Here is a 20,947-nt window from a genome sequence, read left to right as displayed (position 1 = left end):
TTAACTTCGAATCGATCGAAAATAAGATAAAAATTTATTTAATCGATGCTAATAACTGTAGAAATTTTTGGTAAATAATAATTTGTTCTTTTCGAGAATATCCCTCGAACTTTGGGTCTAACAGATTGTCTCTTGACGTCACGGTGCTTAAATTGGAAAAAATGCAATTGAAATAGACGAGTTTTGCTCGTGTAATAGGACTCGTGCTCTTCTTTGGTATTTGTTTCGATTTAATAAGATGTCATGTTCGGAAATGGATAATCCCTACGGGACAGGAAAATACATTCGGTTGGAGACAAATAGAATAACAGAATTCGAATAGACGTCACTGCAAGAAACCCCCAGATAGACCCTTTTTCCATTAAGAGTCAGTTCATATAAAAACATATCTACTTTACGTATCCAAAGAATATAAACAAATACAAATGTACAAGTTACGATACTCGTAAAGGAAAGGAAGGAGCGAGATTTTAATTGAATCCATCTTTTATCCCTCCCTTTCGAACTATACTGCAAATCAGGTAATAATATTGTCAAAGGAAATATACCAACTGAGGTTCGATAATACCTTGTGTATTTCTGCTTATGGAATGAGAAATTTGATCCCCATAGATGGGAAATTAATATATCTAAGTAGTCTACCTGGGTGGCCATATTGGAAATAAATTAGTTTCTCGAGCTGTTTAAAATTATTTACAAAGCTCGAAGAAAAACGAAACATTAAAAACTACGAATCGTCCATCTCGATGTCTCGACTTAACCACGACTAATTTTAAGTAACAAATAATAGAAAAATTATCAAACACGGGGAAATTTTTTTAATAAATATCACTGGGTCTTTAAGGCAGCGACAAATTAATATTCGAGTCAATCTTACGAATCTCTCGACAAACTTTAGATACAGTAGTCGTGAGCTTGGAACATCAAACGTTGACTACACAAACACAAACATGGCCACAAGTCTACTGGAAACGAAGAGAAAACTAACAAATATGCAAACTATACGAAGGAAGAGATCGGGAAACTAAATGTTTTCTTAAAATATACGTGTAATCAACTTTATATTAACATGTGTTTCATTCAACATAACCTTCCGATCCTGAATCCTAGAATCTCTATCTTCGATTCAAATCTAGATCTGTTTCAGAGGAAACTTAACTCTCGATCTCAAGAGGGTAATTTTAACTTTATTAAGAATGACTTTCTCTAGTTTTGAAAAGTACTTTTAAAACGTAGAATTAATAATACGGCCAATGTGTTTCAACGAGTTATAAAATGAATGTTGTTAAATGGCTCTAGAGAGGCAGATTTCAGTGGATTTATAAGGTGCACTCGAAGAAGGAACAAGCCAACCATGGCGTCCTCCAGGACCTATTTATCTGATAGCAAATCGTTCGAGAACTGTACGACTACTGGGCTGAAATATGCCGGTGCATAAATCACGTGAAACGATACGTCTAATGGAACTTTCCTAATAATTCATGCAATCGAGTACTCAAAAAGTTGACGTGATACCGACCTATTCACCCTGCAGAGGCAAAAGTTAACCTACATTTATTATTCGTTAATAAATCACAACTGTACACTATTCTAACCTGAGCAAAACTAGCGACACAAGAGCTATCGTAGATATCAGTTTGACACTTTTGTGAAAGATCACTGGATCGCGGGCCGGAGAATTAACCGATACAGCAAAGAATATAATACACTTTATTATAATTTAATACGTACAACAAATAGATCGGGAAGAAATACCACGTGCTACTGAAACGAACGATCTAAGCAAGACATCACGTGATCGACTAGTTTCTTAAATGGCGTAGAGAGGTCTCCATTGTGAGGATCTTATATCGATAACCATGCAACTTTGCACTATTATTTATATGTTATTATGGGTATCTTGCCAAGTTACATGAATTTTTTCCTGCAAATATACACAGTAGTTTCAGAGATATTTATTTTTCCAGTGCACTGCTTCTCTAAGATGCTTTCTTCAGATTTCTTCGAAATCTATACCATAGAAATTTTCTAACAATTCCTATTTTCGCCGAGTCCAAACGAATATGCTACCACAGACGAGGTATATACGAGTAGATCTTACACCTTATGGACTTTGGTGGCCCAATCTGACTGCCATACCGACCTGAAAATTCGGAGGTGATTTTAGCGTCCTCTTCTCATGGGTAGCGGTCAGTTGAGAAACTATTCACTGAATTGATGAGCTGACAGTTGTAGTGTGTGCATAAATACATGTGAGTTGACTATGCAGGAATTGAAATTCATTTCTAAATCTGTTGGTAATGTTACAAATGACACGAAAATGGTAATGGGGTTTCGAGACCCCATAAAAATGGGCCGAAAAAATACATTGGGTGAAAGATCTACTCGTATACCTCGTCTCTGACAATACTCTAGAATCTTTGATGAATCAATGAGAATCAAAAATAATCTAGCGAAGAAGCTCTATATTCATGATGACCTATGCAAGGCGGATCGCAGCCAATTTGCTAATATTATTTAGTTTTCAATTAATAATTGCATTACCCAGCTAAGAGCGACACCATTATTAATTAAACGGTAAATAATATTACCCAGGTCTCACCACGAGGAGGTTGCTGCGAATGGAGACCCACCCTAACCAATTCCCGACCACCTTCCATTAATAAAGATCTTCTGTGACCAACGATCGTTAATCGAAGGAGAAACAAACGAAAGTGCAGCTAATGAAAGATGCACAACCAACGAAGAGAGTTGAAAGAATTTTCAAAAGAATTTGTCTTTAAATAAAAATAACCTGCCTAATATAATGGTTAACCAAACACCTGTCTAACTATAAATCTAAATTCGTTTATTATATCAAGAAACAATTCTAAATTCGCAGCCATTAGCTCGGTGTCACCCACGAAGAATAACTTTTCTATCGTGGGTGACACCGATTACCAGGTCTCACCACGTGGAGGTTGCTGCGAGTGGAGACCCGAAGGGAGATAGATGGAATCAAAGTTCCATCGATCTCCCTTTTACATTCTTACAAGCTAGATTACTAAACTAGAGAGATAGAAGGAAGCAATGTTCCTTCGATCTTCTAGTTTAGTTGTACCAAGTAATTATTTCGTTTGAAAAGGGATGAAGGTAAATTGAGGGAGACGCGACGCGACGCGATACGACGCGATGCACCATGCAATAGTGCAAGGAACGAAATACGCGACACCCGAACCGAGTAACTGGTCAAAAGGGTCAGCTCCGTTGCCTCTTGGCAAGTCCGATCGAAGGGGAAGGGAATCGACGCACCCGACACAGAGGTTCCCCATTTCTCCCACGCATCCTGTTGGGAGCCAACTGGACCCAACTCGGGATGTCTGACAGAGAGAGGGAGCGTGTGTCGGGGCTACCGCAGACAGGAACAGTCCCTGATCCCCTCTGCGGCCGAAATACCCTTTCCCTTGGATCGTCTCGCCAGAGGACGGCAACTGACCCTTCGGACGAGCTAAACGGCCGATCACTTGCTTTCTACATGGAAGCAGTGGTGATCGGAACGAAGAACGAGGGAACGGGTGAACGAGAAGCTAGTTGGTAAAGAATTACTTGGCATATACGCAGACGCATACATGGGAGTAAATGTACCAAGCAATTATTTTGTTTAAAAAGGGGTGAAGCTAAATTGTGGGAGACGCGACGCGACGCGACGCGATGCTGTACCGTACAGCAGATATTCGGATCGAATCATGTTTCAAGAAACGAAAGATCGAGAGAACGAGAAGCTAAGTTAATAATTGCTTGGTATCGCGGCCTTAAAACTAAATTTACCCTAAGGGCCTTAAAAATAAAAATCCCTCGATGTCCTTGCGTTGTCGTCCCACGATGTCCCGCGATGTCCAACGATGGCCTGTAAGTAAGCTGAAACAAACTAAAAAAGTCATTTACGATTAGTTACACAATGAAATATAATAAATTGGCAAACACGAAGCCCTGAAATAAAATAAATGTCGTCCCACGATGTCCAACGATGGCCTGTAAGTAAGCTGAAACTAAAAACTTTTGCATTTGCGATTAGTGAACACAACATATACAATAAGCCAACGTTTAAGCAAGAATAAAATAGAGGAACAAACACATTGGCAAACAAGGAGCCAGAAGTAAAATATGAGAAGACCAGACAAACGAAAACGAGGCAGAACGATAGATTCAAGCCCAGTAGACATTTGAATGTCGAAAAAGAAGTAAGAAATTAGAGATTGAGATATCACTCGCCACTGTGTCGATAGTGGTCAGTGAAACAGATTTTACATCGGACAAACCAAACAAGTGACCAGTAGTAAAATATGGAACGGAACCAGAGAAGTAAAAGCAAGATGTAACCCCACATTCAAGCCCAACAGACGCTTGAAGGTCGAAAAAGAAATTACACAGGGGAGATTCAGAACTGACTCACTACTGGTCACTACTGGTCACTAATGGTCAGTATTGGTCACTAGAGTTGACCAGTGCTCGTCCAGTGGTCAGTAGTGGTGAGTAAAGGTGGAGCGCAGAACCACGAGGTTCCGTCACGTCCGCCAGCCTAGAACAGAAAGAGAGTCTCAGGCAGGAGAGTTCAAGGAGTGGGGAAGACTGTCCTTGGCGAGTTCACCAATCAATTAACGGTTAACCGTACCTTTGACCGAAAAATTAATATTCTACGTAAAATGGTATTAAAAACAATTATTTATACAACCCACGCTATCGAGCATTATTTCAACTATTGCCTGATGTTAATTAATAATTATTGCAAACAATAGGTATGAAAATATGGACAAATTCGAGGAGACTGAAAGTTTCTTTGAATTTCTGTCGAGAACCAAGGTCGTACATCACGTATTCATTTCTTCGATCTTCTGTCCTTTACACGACACTTTCTTTTGTATAAGTTTTCATCTTTCGTTTCTTATCAGTAAATTATACAGGATTCTAACAATGATACGTAAACTGCGTCACTAAAATCGCGAAACAATATGTTGCAACACCCAACAAAACACACATTAATGCACTCGAAGAGAAGTTGTGTACTTTGGATCGTAAATTTGGAAAATATTCAAGCATCGAGGGGCTTAATCTCGAAACATGCGAGAACAAGTCTCGTGTCGGCCAATTGGAACGTTTTAAAAATATTAAAGTGATTATAAATATTATATTGAAAAATTTCAATGGGGTCAGTTAGAATCATTTTTGGTAATAGACATATCCTTGAAATCCTACGTATTTTCGAGAAAAAAGTTCTCGTCGAGGTTACCCTAGGTAGGAATCGCGATTGTAAAAGAAATACAATGATGACCCGATCTGACTGCCATATCGAGTTATTTTTTAAATAAATAAAGATTTTCGGTGTAGTTGTCAATGAGGAACATCCTAAAATTCTCACTCTGAATATAGTTTGCAAAACAATTCTCTAAAGATGTTATTATAAATAGAAATACTATCATGCTCGAGGAATATTCTAGAAAGAGTATGTAAAGTGGTTCAAAAATTAAGAAGAACTAAAAACAAAAGGTTTAATGGAGTTTTAAGTCCCTCTGTGAGCCCACCCCCTATTGCAGTACTGCTCCCAGTACGCTTTAGGGCGCACATTAAAATTCTCGTGTTTAAAGAGGATACTTCCGAGGCTCTGCACTGTTTATGCCCGATACTGGAGGGGCGCTAGCTTCTTTATTCTCTCAAGTTTTTATGAGATCGCTATACTTCTTTTATCGAAACGACGAGCTTGCCCTAGGGGATCGAGAATATCGCGTATCATCGAAGATTATATCAGAAACGATACATGGAAAACGGATATCGACGATTTACATACTAAAGACGAAACGCCAGTTAGCAAATCCATGCGCCATTTTTTTAAATATTTCTCGCCGTAGTCGAGTTTTTTTTTGGCGAATTATCGGAACAAGTGATTTCTGATTCCAGGCGAATGGGCCATGAATCGCGTAAATTTTGTTACGGCGTCTGGGAAAGTATCAACCCTCCAACTTCCATCCGCCCTTCAAGATGGAGCGATGACAGTAACAAAAATTTATGGTCAGCCAATGTCAGACGTGTCAAGGGATCACGAGTACTCTATAAAAATTCGGATATACTAACGGTTCGACAAAAAAAAGTTTCGAAACAACTTTTTTAACAAGCTGGCCGAATATCCCAAGTAATTGAGGGAAATCATAAAATATTATAGAAATCAAACATTGGATCGTTCCGTAAGTTCGTGCCGAGTTTCGTGCTAAAATTTCAAACGCTCGAATATCCCAAGTAATTGAGGGAAATCATAAAATATTATAGAAATCAAACATTGGATCGTTCCGTAAGTTCGTGCCGAGTTTCGTGCTAAAATTTCAAGCCATATTTCAAACGCGTAATTTTAAGGAAAACAATCTTCTGTAAAACTTCTTTGATTTTTCATTTTGAAATTGTGACATACGATACATCCAGTTCGACTCTTCCCTTTTCTATCGAGTTACGAATTTTGTGTCTTGTCTTGTGATTTTATCGAGTTTCGTACATCTTCAATACGTCTAAAGCAATAAATTTTCAACCGTACAAAAATATTACTAGAATTCTGCTTTTCTCCGACGCCATCGTTCTTGTTCCGACAACCTTTATCGAGAAATTTCCTAGACCGATCGTGCAGAAACCATGAATGTATTTCATAGCGAGAATATGCAACTACACCCACGCCACCATGGAGAACGTCAGCCAAATAAGAATTAAAATGGAGACCGTCGGAGCGAAAGGGAATTCGAGAGACAACGTCGCGAAAAAAATTGCCCCGTCACAGAGGGAGATTAAAGTGTATTAGTTCGACAGTTTATAAGTAAAATAGCACATCGTAACGTTCCTTTCAGCGGATAAAAAGAGTGGCAGTAACATCTACCGAAATAAATTATTCGAGCAAAAATTTATAACATGGATGAGCTAATTTTTTGCTCATAAAAGTCGTTTTCGACTTAAAAAAATAGGCTACTTTTCTATTGTTCACGCTAGGAAAGCTTCAAGCTGATGTTGGGTATTAAGAAAGAAGTTGAAGAGGATTTACGTGACCAGCAAATATGTATTAGGCAACTCCTCCCCTCTATGAATCATGCGACATTCATTTTTCTCCTTACCTCGAGTAAATCTCGACGCCTTAGATTTAACGATTTCATTTATCTTGTAGTAGTTTATTTCATTTCCTGTTTAGACGTATTCACGACTCGTGAATAGTCGTAACTGTAACTCTTAAATTTCTACTTATTTTACAAGATTCATATTTCTATAATAATCAATCTCTTATCTCGATAAAGCTTCGCGAATTTGTTGGTATTTATCGCACAGAATAATGTTGTTTGCCAGATCTTTCCCCGTGCAATTTATTTCCATTTGTTATACAATGCCTTTTAACGACTTTACTTGAAACGAAATAGTTACGTAAAAATACCGTAATAAAATTTTCATCGAATCGATTATATTTCAAACGTTGCAAGTTCGCAGAAATAAAAATGTCGATCAAAGAAACATTTCCTTTTCAATTATCTGAATTCTTTATCTACTTATTTTAGAAATATTTGTCAGTCTGTTTGAAACAGTTTTAGGTTATGTCAGGAAATTATTTCACTCGTTTCAGAATGGGGGGAAAAAACGAACAATTAAATCGTTTATAGATATGCATATTCTATGTTCCTTTAGTGTTCTGGTTACTTTTCATCGTAGAAGTATTTTCTGATTTATCGTGTATGGAAACCAAACGACTGTTCGATCATGCTGAAAATTGTATCGACGGTCGCAAAAATTTCACTAAAATTGGGAAGAAAGTGGACGAACTCTTTTACCATATCGACCAAATAGCGATAAAAAAGATTGACAGTTACGTTATGAAATTACCTCGGAGATGATCGATGATGGAATCTGAAATTTTTAGGAGAAATAAGTTACTTGGAATGTAACTTTCATTCTAGACTGTTCTCGTCCATCAAGTCTCGAATTATGACACTGATGGATTCAAAAGTTATCGTCTTTAACTATAAGTGGGAAAATTTCGATATTTTTTAAATGATATATATTTTATTACAGTGACTATGGATCGACAAATTCTGTAACAATTTTTCTCGAAATTTGTATTCGGTATAATAGTCTTAATTAAATTTCTTTATAAGTCTGAATCTGTTAAACCTACTTCCGCCATTTTCGTCTCATTTTGGCGCGCAGAACTAATTAATGCATTTTCTCGCGAACAAGTCTTTATTACGAGGCTATTTAATCAATAACAGCAACTGAGGAGTGCCCTTTATTTCACTTCTGTAAGTAAATGTACAAGGTGTACCAATAATTTCGATGTCATCCTCGTGAAATTTATCTGAATAAAGTAGTAAACAAAACTGCCATAGAATTAAATTTCGATAACTAAATGTACAGTAAATGGAATTTGAGGTTTCCACGAGTTCTGAGGAACCAGTAGAGGAAAAAGCTACATATTTTTATTTACGTACGTTTAATGGAACTTTTACTGAAGAAACTGACGTGATACCGACCTCTTCATTCTGCAGGGACAAAAGTTAGTCCACATTCGTCAATAAATCCCAACTCTGAGCTATTCTAACCTGAGCAAAACCAGCGACACTTTTGAAATTTTACAAATAAAAAACTATCGTAGATATCAGTTCGTGCAAAGAGTATAATACACTTTATTATAAGTTAATGCATGCAACAAATAAATCGGAAGGGAAAACCACGTGCTACTGGAACGAACGATCTAAGGAAGACTGCCGGTCGACGTGTGAAAGATATCACGTAACCGACTAGTTTCTTAAGTAACGTAGAGAGGTCTCCACTGTGAGGATTTTATATCGGTAATCTACAACTTCAAGTTACATACGTGAATTTTTTCGTAGAAATATACACAATACTTTCAAAGGTATTTGTATTTCCAGTGCATTGCTTCTCCATAACTTCTTATTTCCTCACATTTCTAATAATTTCTTTGAACGTACTTTAGAAAGAAAATATTAAAATACGATATCTAAAACATCAATATCTCACGGGATATTGTATTCCAAGCAAAGAGCATACTTTATTAAAAAGGGTATTCGAATATTCAGCCGCCATATTACGAGCACTTTTGCATCGTTTCTTTATGTTCTTCAACCATGGAAATTCCGTTATGAAGAACATAAACGATGCATGAAGTGCTCACTGCATGGTGGCAGAACGTTAAAACGCCTTTAATAAAATATACATCTTTCCAAAAGCTTTGAATAGCTATCGAAATATTGATCGTTTAAACATTGTACTATGACACTTGTTCTAAAATATTTTCAGGAATTAGTACCAGCTAAAAAAACACACAATTTTATTTTTCGTCCTTGCATTTATAAGAAAAATAAGCATTCAATTTTCTAATTCTTAGGCGTAGCAATATTCTTAGCATCATTGAGTTTAATTATTCCTCACCCACATAGGCGTAACGAACCAGTGTTTTAACATCGAACCACTGATAAAAGAAATCTAATACCGATAAGGAACTTCCTTTCGAGTTGGTCGTAATTTTTAACCAATTAAAAATGACCTTCACTGCTGGCGACTGCAACAAGTCCACTAGCACACAACTTGGGTTTCACGCGTTGTATAATAAATATTACTATCGTAGAACGTGATCCACGAACAAAATCTCGTAACTATTTATCAAAATAAACTGTTACAAACATTTCAATGGAGTTGTTATCTAACGTTTGGGGAGATCTGCTTTCAGATAAAAATGTTCTGGAAAGGCGGGTCGCAATGAATGAAACCAGCAATCGAGAGAATTTTTCCCTGGACATTCTGAAGGACTTCGATGCACGAAACTCGACGATTCTGGAGGCTGGGTTCAATTGCGAGCATTTCTCCGGATCGTACGGTGTCTTCTCTTCGAACTGGTTCCAAGGCATCATTTACTTTTTCTACAGCACCGTCTTCGTCATCGCTCTGATCGGGAATGGCCTAGTTTGTTACGTCGTGTACAGCAGCCCACGAATGAAAACCGTCACGAACTTCTTCATCGTCAATCTCGCTTTCGGGGACATGTTAATGGCTCTCTTCTGTGTGCCGCCCAGTTTTATCAGCATTTTGATACTCCAGTACTGGCCGTTTGGACAGGAACTCTGTCCCACTGTTAATTATTTACAGGTACGTTCAATCAATTCATATATTCATCGATAAACGGAGCTTTGGGAGCAGTGGAGCCTTTTATGATCGACCACTCGTGGCGGCCATCTTTGTTTACGTTGGATTTCACTCGAATTCAAAGCGTTAACTGTCCGTGAATTAATTCCTGACTCTACGAAGAGAATGTTGGTTCAAAAGTCTTGAAAAAAGCCTCCTATAAAATTCTATACTGTTTACAAGAGATACTGTGTCACTTTTTGATCAGATTTTTGTTTTTTTTACAAATAAAAATTGAACGAAAGTGTTGTGGGGTCCTGTGCAAGAGAGATGGAAAAGAAAAGGAGAAAGGAAAACGATTGATTAAATTTGAAAACAGGGTGAAAGTTTCGACGCTCCGATGCAACTTCTTTACCTTGCTTCTGCCTCGAAATCCAAACTTCTACACGGTGTCCCCATTTAAATATACGCCCAATACGTACATGCACGATTTTCGAAGTTATAATTGGGTTAATAGCTACCTTGGAATCCATATTCGCAGTTAGAAATTCGCGATACAATTCTCGCGAGTTTCTAATCTAAATTTCCCATTTAACGCGATACATCGAAACGTACCGATCATATACGCTCCGTTTAATTGCAGGAACTAAGTAGAGGCTGTTGTTGCACGTGAATTTGGCGGGAACGATCGCTCAAAGTTGCGCGTTGCGTTCGAGAAGACCGTTTCGCTAAAGAACGATATTTTACCTTGAATCGAGCAAACTTTACAAGCATTGTTCACATCTTCCAGCTACTTTGCACTTTCTTTTACTCAGTCTTTAAAGAGAAAATACTATAACAAAATAAACGATTCCATTCAATTATTATTTCTGCATTTTCTGTTATTTCTAATTGCGTTTGAAATAATCCTGGTCAGCTTTTTGCAAGTTTAGGATTTAATTTAACTGTTAGAATTTCGTGACTTCCACGCGTGATTATGGATTATTGATCTGTAACTCGACATGAAATAAAAATATATATATAAAAAAAAACTAAAATTTTGTTCGATACGTGCAGACTTATGTACGTGCGTTGTATAACAATACCCAGCAATCCATGATAGTGCTAATAAAAGCTAAATTCTCTACACCAGCTGCTGCCATTAATCCCTAAACCATCGCCGATCCATCCTCACGTTTCACATTTTTTTTAGTTTCATCTCTCCACACTGCACGTTTCTGGGAACCGAAAATATCGAATTTACCTTTATCCGCGAATAAAAACTATTTCCCAGAATTCGAAATCTCTTTTCCGCCGTGCTTCCCGCAAGTTCAATCTTTTACAACGTCCAATGTTTCTGAATTTTCGTAAAATTCTTCGAATGCTTTTAGAATGTTTTCTTTTCCATCTATCTTTCCCCATTTGCGCGCACGGGCCCTGTATCTCCATTATTTAATATTTTAGATTGGTTTCCTTCCATTGCTACTATCATTCTCTTCGAGATTTTTTTTGTTTTTTAAAAGTTGACTTTGTACGCTGAAATCTGGAACAACCAACAGGGTTTTTATAGTAAAAATATATATAAACAGACTGAGTCGATTTTGAAAGCTATAACGTGTACAGAAGAATTTCTAACAATGTGAAAATATCAAATAATTTGATTAAAAATCCCGAATACACCTATAGTGACCTGCCACACACTTACGCGCAAACTGTATTTTAATTTTTAATCTACATACATATATTTCCCTGCGGAGCTCGAATTGGTAGCGATTCTACATTTTCGAAAAATCTCAACTCTGTTTTACAAGTCAACAACGAAGCTCGAATTCACTCGAAAAATACAGAAAATGTTCAAATATTTTTTATGGAACAATAGCTTACTATAATACGATTATTTTCTTTCCCCCATACTCTTGATATTAGTCAAATTAAAAGTTAACAAATAAAGGGGAAATTTCTGGGCAACATTTCTGCCCACACAGCATATTTTCGGTAAACAATTTTTTTCTCGAAAATACGTAGGATTTCGGGTGTGTATGTATTCACCAAAAATGATTGTAATCGACCCCTGCAACCGAAAATAATTTTTCCAAATCGATTTGAAATTTTTTAATTTCGCCGAAAAATTTCACACCTTCTCGAATTTTTTTCTTGAAAGTGGGTAAGAATTCAGGAGTATGTGTATTCACAAAAAATGATCCTAATTGACCCCCGCAACCGAAAATAATTTTTTTAGAACAATTTGAAATTTTTTAATTCTGTCGAAAAATTTCACACCTTCTCGAATTTTTTTCTCGAAAGTGGGTAAGAATTCAAGGGTATGTGTATTCACCAAAAATGATTGTAATCGACCCCTGTAACCGAAAATAATTTTTTTAGAACAATTTGAAATTTTTTAATTCTGTCGAAAAATTTCACACCTTCTCGAATTTTTTTCTCGAAAGTGGGTAAGAATTCAGGGGTATGTGTATTCACCAAAAATGATTGTAATCGACCCCTGTAACCGAAAATAATTTTTCCAGAATGATTTGAAAATTTTTAATTTAATTTTTTAATAACTTTTTGTCGAAACCTCAATCAAGAAATTTATATTCTTGATTTTCGTCTTATTTAAAATTTTTCCCAGGGGTGGTCGAACACCCTGTGTACATATGCGCTCCTCGACCAACCATCTAACATTCCAGCGTCTAAGGTAGGGCCTGCTAGAAAGTTTAATTGTTCTCAGTTGTGTCACTCTGCACGAACCTAACCCAGAGAAAACCAGTGAATTAAATCATTCATAATGCTTTCGTCGAATTGTAAATAACACGGTTCTTCGAGGACCCCATGCAAGTTAACGCGAATAATACGATATCTCTCGTAACACTGGCTATGGGTACCAATAGATAGAGTTTCTATTATAAGTCGAAAAGGGGGGTGATTCGTAGGTTGGGATTTTATCGAATTACCGAAAACTAATTAGCAGCCCATGAGCGCCACGGAGCAGCTGCACGAAACACGTAAATGCAGTTTCAGTTACGATGAAAGTCGTTAACAAACGCGATTACGTCGGAGACACGGGAATGCCTTGTATCCTGACAGGCAATTTATTTAGCCTCGCCGAAAGGTCTACGCTAATAACTGCGGAAAAATAAAATGGCGGATCGGTGACGCGCGCCATTTGTCAATCGCTGGTGCGCCGACAGGAAATCGTTCGGTCGTTAGAATGTTTAATAAATGGCCAAATTCGCGAGGAAAAATATTTTTCACGTCAAATTTTCGAAAATTACGAACAAATTCCATATCGATGCGTTTTCAAGCGCCCAGATTTCACGATGCTAGTTTTTAAACGTCCAAGACACGTTCTCGTGTAAAAAGCAACGAAACCGCAGAAACATTCTCGACGACCTAATACTCACTAATTGTACGAGATCCTCTGCGCGGAACGGGATTTTGGAAAAATAAAGAGAAAATAGTAAGCGTGAATTGCACGTCGAATTTTACGAACAAGAAACTTTAAAACCTATCTTGTATCTGTTGATTAAAATTGGTCTGAAAACAATATTTATTTTCAGGCTGTATCGGTCCTGGTAAGTGCGTACACCCTCGTGGCAATTAGTATAGATCGTTACATAGCCATTATGTGGCCCCTTAGGCCGAAGTTGAGCAAACGCCAGGCACAGTTTCTGATTCTAGCTGTTTGGGTACTCGCAATGACAATATCGGTTCCGATCGCTGTGGTTTCACAGCTCTCTCAGCCTTCGCCAAAGTACGAAGTCTGCAAAAAGTACATGTGCCAGGAGGTTTGGCCGTCGTTGGAGAATAAGTAAGTACACCTTCCCCTAGAACGTTCCTTTTTAATCGAGTCCAATCGACCGTAATTTTCCTAAAACATTCTTGCTACAATTATGCACTGCGTAACAGTAATTTCTCTTACAATTATTTTCTTGTAGGTTTAGATAGAGTTTGCACCGCCCAGAGTGCTCCTTAACAGAGATTCTTATTTGTTTGACTCGATATTAGAACGTTTATATTATTTTTTAAAATTTGAATGGGAGATTCTAGAGGCCAAAATAAGACGAAAATCAAGAATATAAATTTCTTGATTGAGGCTTCATCAAAAAGTTATTAACGTTTAAAATTGCGCCTGTAGAACGGCAATCTATGAACAGCTGCGTGCGCGTTTCAAGGCGGATCTTTAAACGTTAATAACATTTTAACGAAGCCTCGATCAACAAATTGGTATTCTTGATTTTCGTCTTATTTTGGTCCCTAGAATCTCCTATTAAAATTTTGACCCTGTGGAAAAAAGAATGAAAACACCGGTTATATCGGTTACAAATCCAAATAGATTGATCGTCGACGAGAAACTAAATCAGAACAGAGAATTAGCTGCCGAAATTACATCCTGTGTCGAGTTTAGAACGGACGACCAAATTAATTCGACTCGGCACAAACGCGGTTGTTTGGATCTCTCTTAAAATACGTTTACGTCGAAATCGTTGGTAACGTTCCAGTGAATTGAATCCACGTTGATAGATTGTTCTGGTGCGAGATTACAGCTTGTCTACGTCTGTGTTACAGATATTATTACTCCATCGCATTATTGGTTCTCCAGTACGTGATACCAATAATGATTCTCGTGTTCACGTATACCAGCATCGCTGTCATGGTGTGGTGTAAGAGGCCACCCGGAGAAGCCGAAAACGTCAGAGACCAGAGAATGGCTCGATCAAAGCGGAAGGTGAGCCATTAAAAACCACTCCATTAAAGAATTTCTTTCGAAAATATCAGCAGAGGCATTACCGTTCGATCGATTTTTCTAAATCCCTCCAACGCTCTTCCCTCTCATTTTATAACGAAGAATAAAAGCTTCCGCTTGTCTTGTCAGATCACGTAACTTACACCAGTCCATTTTCCACTTTTTATCGTTTCCTTGCAGTTACAAATACTTCCGAACAATTTACAATTGCGCGCGTGGACGTAATATATCGGTTAAAAACGATCAGATACGGAAGAATATTTTCGATTATAAAATTGCAGAATTTCAAATCGAGTCATGATTCGTTCAAGAAAAAATCACGAAAAAACCGGAAAAATGGCAGTCCAGGCAGCAATACCTCCTTAAGTCTCTTCTGTATATTAGAATTACGTTCTCCAAAGTTATAAGGAACGAAGGAGACGTCTTTCAAACAAAATCCTACGTTATGAATATACGATTGAAGCTATGCCTCTCATGGTCGTCTGTGAAAAGCTCTTTGAAGCTCGATGAATGCGATTGCGATACACCAGAATCGTTCAATAACTAATACGAACGTCAACGGCTTCGAGCCTGGTCTTCGATAGACAAAGACTTATGAATTCCCTTGGAGAAAATATTACAGCTTCGTCTTTCGATCGTGTATTTTACGTTTCGGTTTTATACTTCATTTTCGCCCAATATGCGACATTTACGTTTAATGAAGTATTCGGTATTTAAAAAATTGTTACAAAACTCAGGAACAAATGGAAGCTACCGATCCCGGCGGCTAATTGTCTTGAAAATAGCAGCCAAGTCACGCACGGTAATCCATCATGGCTACTTTCCTGTTTCCAGCGGCGTTGTTCATCGCACCAGTATGCAATGCACATATTCGCCGCATAAATGTGTTAGCCGACCGCACAGGAAAATAAACTAGCTACGAACGAACCACAGAATATTAACGGTATAACAATGTATATGGTCAGCCTGGCCAAATTTGCGCTTTGGTTCCGACGTACGTTCCAGAATTTAGAATTTTTCCAATTTATTACCGTATGCATAAATATCAACGCGCGACTACAGGCGCAAAATTCATAGATAGACTCTAAACCCACAATAGAAATATTTGTACCAGTTAAAAACTAAAACCGTTTCGCTAAAACGTTCGATACTACAGAAATTAATTTAATTATATTAATCAATGTAATCGCGGGCATCGTAAATAACGGGAGTTGTTAAAAATCGTAGGAGGCGTGAAGTGGTATTTGAAAATAATTGAAAGCGCAACGACAGCAGAACGACAATATTGATTGCTTTTAAAACGCCGTGTTCACAAAATCGCGACTTTCGTAAGAGGCCCGCAGTGAACTGTTATAATATGCTCGAACGAGATAAAAGCACTCGATAAATCTTACGCAAGACAGTAATTAATTATCCAACTAGCTTCCTTTTCTCGCTTGTTTTTTTCCCCCCCTCCAAGTAATTAAGACGAATTCAGAATCATAAATTATACGAGAAGAGAGAACAAAAATTAAATTTCTAAAGATTTATCGCTGTCAGAGTTTTCCTTGGTTTCTTGGCCTTGCTCTCTAAAAAGTTGAATGATATCGATGATATATAATTTTTCATAATAAAGCATTATTACTATACAACCTAATAAAATACTGGTACACGAAACTACTTTTCTTTCTTCAAATTCACACAATTCCTTCGACAGTCAAGTTAAACCCCGTTTCTCTTGCATTTCTAGCTCTCCTCCAAGGTTTTGAAGCATATTATTTCTTCCTGAAAAATCTCAATCGATAGGATTTAAAGGTCTGCACTTGGCATCGACCAAATCCATTCATTGTACTTCAACCTCTGCTAAAGAAATTTCAAACACGATGCACCGCATGAGGAAGAGCATTATCCTAGATTAACCTACTGGTACAACAATTTTACTTTCGAAACCATAAATTATTTTTAGAGGTAACGAAAAGGATACATAATAAGAAAGCAGAAAAGGAAAGGAGAGCGTTTTTTCATCCCAGACCTGCTAGTGGACCTATTAATTAACAAAGTAATCCTAGCAGATCCTATCTTGGACGACAGGATATGAGGTAGTCGGTCGAGGAGTATTTATATAGGAACTGGAGGTCAGTCGAGCGTTTGCGAGAACGCGACCCCTCTGGTGGCGAGTATGAGAGGTGACGCCACAGTAGGTCCATGTATTATCTAACTGCAACGATAAAATTTCCTTAAAGAACCGTCCAGGGATTGTTTTTATTAAGAGAGATTATGCAACGGAGAGTTAATAAGAAATTTTCTGCAATTATAGCAAGAAGTAAAACTCTATGAGACTACTTTGACGTAGAGATCGGTGTTTCCACATTTGACAAAAACCAACTCGGTAATTGACTGGCTCCAAACCATTACGATCTCTCCCCAAACTTTGGCAAACCGTCTTATCCGAAATAGCAGAGGATATCGCTTTCTAGGACTGCTCTAGACCTTTTCCCGTCCCATCGGATACCCTCAGGGAAAATCTCGATTACTCGGTGAATAGAGCATTGTCCCACCGTTCTCGAATCCAAGTCGCATGGTCTCGTGGAAATTGAAGACTGACAATACGACGGTGCCCCGTTACCCATGGATCTGTGGTTGACCCTCTGCTTATTAAATTTTACTCTCTAATGGTCCACAAACTCGGAGCTGTTTGCCCTGCTCAATGAAATTGATGTTGAATTAGGTGGAAACGTTTGTGTGTCTTCGAGATTTGCAAATATACGAGACCGTACGACCTGGCAAAAAAAAAAAAAAAACAGAGGTCGATTGAACTACTGAAATTGATAAAGCTAGCGAACATACGACCATTACTCCTACAATAGCGTGTGTATTTCATTGTTTATTTATGAAGTAGAGCTCACGAATATCAATGAATATCATGAGAACCCATACTTATTTTGTTAGCTGTCTTTAAGACATGACAATATGTATGGTTCTTGGCTTGTTTCAGATGGTGAAGATGATGATGACTGTCGTAATAGTGTTCACCGTCTGCTGGCTCCCGTATAATATACTGATGGTGAGTAACACGAACTATAAAATACTCAAAATATACAGGACGTTCGGCCATCCCTGGGAAAAACTTTAATGGGAGATTCTAGAGGCCAAAATAAGACGAAAATCAAGAATACCAATTTCTTGATGGAGGCTTCGTTAAGTAGTTATTAACGTTTAAAGTTCCGCCCGTAATGAATTTTTGTCTCGAAAATGCTCAGGATTTCCGGGGTATGTGTATTCACCAAAAATGGTGGTATTTGACCCCAGAACCTAGAAATAATTTTTTTAGAACGATTCGAATTTTGTTTTTTTCGCCGAAAAATTTGTCCACCTTCCTGAATTTTTTTCTCGAAAGTGCGTAGGATTTCGGGGGTATATGTATTCACCAAAAATGGTGGTATTTGACCCTAGAATCTAGAAATAATTTTTTTAGAACGATTCGAATATTTTTTTTTTTTCGTCGAGTTTCACGGGAAGCATTTCTGGCCTTACATAAGATTTCCGATAAGAAATTTTTTTTCTCGAAAATGGTTAGGATTTCGAAGGTATGTGTATTCACCAAAAATGGTTATAATCGACTCTTCCAACCGAAAATAATTTTTTTAGAACGATTTGAAAAATTTTTTTTTCGCCGAAAAATTTAGGCACCTAACAGATTTTTTTTCTCGAAAATGGGTAGGATTCCGGAGGTATGTGTGTTCACAAAAAATGATTGTAATTGACCCCCGCACCCAAAAATAATTTTTTCAGAATGATTTGAAATTTTTTAATTTAATTTTTTAATAACTTTTTAACGAAGCCTCAGTCAAGAAATTGACATTCTTGATTTTCGTCTTATTTTGGCCTCTGGAATCCACTATTAAAATTTTTCCCAGGGGTGTATGTATCAACAAGGGCAGTCTGAAAATATATGCACACAAAAAGCTGAATTTTTAATGTTTAATAAACAGAAACTATAATTTGGAAGTGTGCTATCTTTTTGCCTCGAAGTGTACAAGCAGTCGACTTACGACCTGAACGACATACGACTATTTTATTTTACGACTCGTGACATTTGTCGATTTACGACCTATCCGACTTTATGACCAAAATAAGTATTTACGATATTATGAACTGTGTACGGTGACCTAGCGGTGTTGCAAACGTGATAGTTTATTATTTCTATATGCAATTTCCCAAATTTTTAGTCGTCCTCATAAATACCAAAGTTATTCCAAAATAACCGAAACGAGAGTCGAATTTGGTAAACACATTTTTAAAAAATATAATTCTTGCTGTGCGTAATTTAATTTTTCTCTGAAGTAAGTAAAAATAGAGGAACAAGTGGTAAATTACAGTCGATCGAGCGAACGTGAACAATTTTTGTTTTAGTTAATAATCGATAACAACGAAGCATCGAGCAGTTGGACGGGCCTTCCCTTCGTATGGATGTCCCTGCATTGGCTGGCTATGTCGCATTCGTGTTACAATCCGGTAATTTATTGTTGGATGAACGCAAGATTTCGCAGCGGCTTCATAACTGCGATCGGCTGTTTACCAGGCGTGCATCGAATTCTACGCAACGAACGGCGACGTAACACTAACAACAACGCTAGCACGATCGGAATTCCCCTAACTGGTAATTAAATTTTCATATTACTAATTACCCTTGGGAAAACTCGTCTGTATTAATCTCTCGAGGCTGCCTCAATTTTACCGAAGCAAATCCCAATTATAACAATGACCAAAGAGCATATTTGAACTGTAATATAACCTTGGACGATAAATTCAATAAACCTTTGCAAAGTGTGTTTCGACCTTTGAGTATTGTTCTTATTTCTCTAAAGATTCCATATTCTAAATCGCATGATGCTATAAACAAAGAACTACCGAGTTGAAATTCTCTCCCTTTTATTGCCCTTCGCAGTGGTGGAGTATGAAATGGTAGTGGGAGAGAATGCTGAAAGATAAAGGGACACGTGAAAAGAGGAAAAAAGAACGGTGTGCACGTGGACATTTTATTTGCTAAGTTTTCGTTGTACATGTATGTAATAAATTTAAATACACGTTGTATCATCTAACCCACGCATCACTTGATTTGATCCACCGAGGTAGCAACCTATATTCCAAAACGAACCCTAAACTCATCATTTGATTCTATACACATACCGAAAAGATATCGCCATCTTGGCTTTTCCAATCTCAGCGTTTATTAAATATTAATTCTGGTCCACTGTCGCTATTCTCGGCCTCCCCGACCCGCAGACAAAGCGGAACTCATTATAGCCTACGTTTGACGCAAGTAACTTCCGATTTAGAATGGAAATTATATTTGGTATACAAAAGAATCTTAAGCTTCTATTATTACAGTCTGCAACCCCATTTGAAAGTGGAATATTTTTAGAGGCATTTAGGAAAATCACTGGAAGGATCGTTTGAAAACTTTAACTAATACCTAGAACTTTGGTTTAAGAATGGGGACGAAGGATTTGAGAATTGCTGACCTATAGAAAAGAAAGTTTTACTCTTGATTTGGACGGGGTACGAAAGGTATTATGAATTATCAAACCAGATGAAACAGTCCGACGGATCGTTATTAATGCCAATTGATCAATTGGAGCGAAAGAGACCGTTTACTGATCAATGAAACTGTCAAATCATACTGTTACACGATAATGTTCAGCAACACGTTTCTCGAGCGACGAAGGATGTCACTTCCAGCTTGGTCTGGAAACTTCTTCCGCACGTGGCGTATTCTCTAAACTTGGCCCCATCTGATTACCACCTGTTCCGTTCGCGTCAATATCAGTTCGATCGACCGAAGTTTATGGTATCGGAATATGTATCGACGACTCTATCGCATCGAAATCGCCCAGTTCGGTTCGAAGGACGCGGGAAAACCGCCAAACGAAGAATAGGTCACTCTGAATATATCCCTATTATTCCATCTTGTAAATCTCGATATTTTTTCTCGAAAATGGTTAGGATTTCGGGGGTATGTGTAATGACCAAAAATGCTTGTAATTGGCCCCTGTAATTAAATATAATTTTTTTAGAATGATTTGAAAATTTTTTTTTCCGTCGAAAAATTTC

The 20,947-nt window shown here is 37.6% G+C and overlaps 1 protein-coding gene across 1 annotated transcript in view; it reads left to right on the top strand.

The window, feature by feature from the left end:
* Positions 1-20,947, top strand: part of LOC143347346 (RYamide receptor) — a 40,255-nt gene that overhangs the window by 17,486 nt on the left and 1,822 nt on the right. Inside the window, exons 2-6 of the mRNA XM_076776404.1 lie at positions 9,740-10,155; positions 13,668-13,918; positions 14,677-14,836; positions 17,829-17,897; positions 19,247-19,493. Coding sequence (XP_076632519.1) covers positions 9,769-10,155; positions 13,668-13,918; positions 14,677-14,836; positions 17,829-17,897; positions 19,247-19,493 — 1,114 coding nt within the window. The 5' untranslated portion in view covers positions 9,740-9,768. The remainder of the gene's footprint in view (positions 1-9,739; positions 10,156-13,667; positions 13,919-14,676; positions 14,837-17,828; positions 17,898-19,246; positions 19,494-20,947) is intronic.

Source organism: Colletes latitarsis, chromosome 11 (genome assembly GCF_051014445.1).
Source record: "Colletes latitarsis isolate SP2378_abdomen chromosome 11, iyColLati1, whole genome shotgun sequence".
Classification (NCBI taxonomy): domain Eukaryota; kingdom Metazoa; phylum Arthropoda; class Insecta; order Hymenoptera; family Colletidae; genus Colletes; species Colletes latitarsis.
Note: the sequence above shows the minus strand (reverse complement) of the source record. Positions and strands in the feature narration are given on the sequence as shown.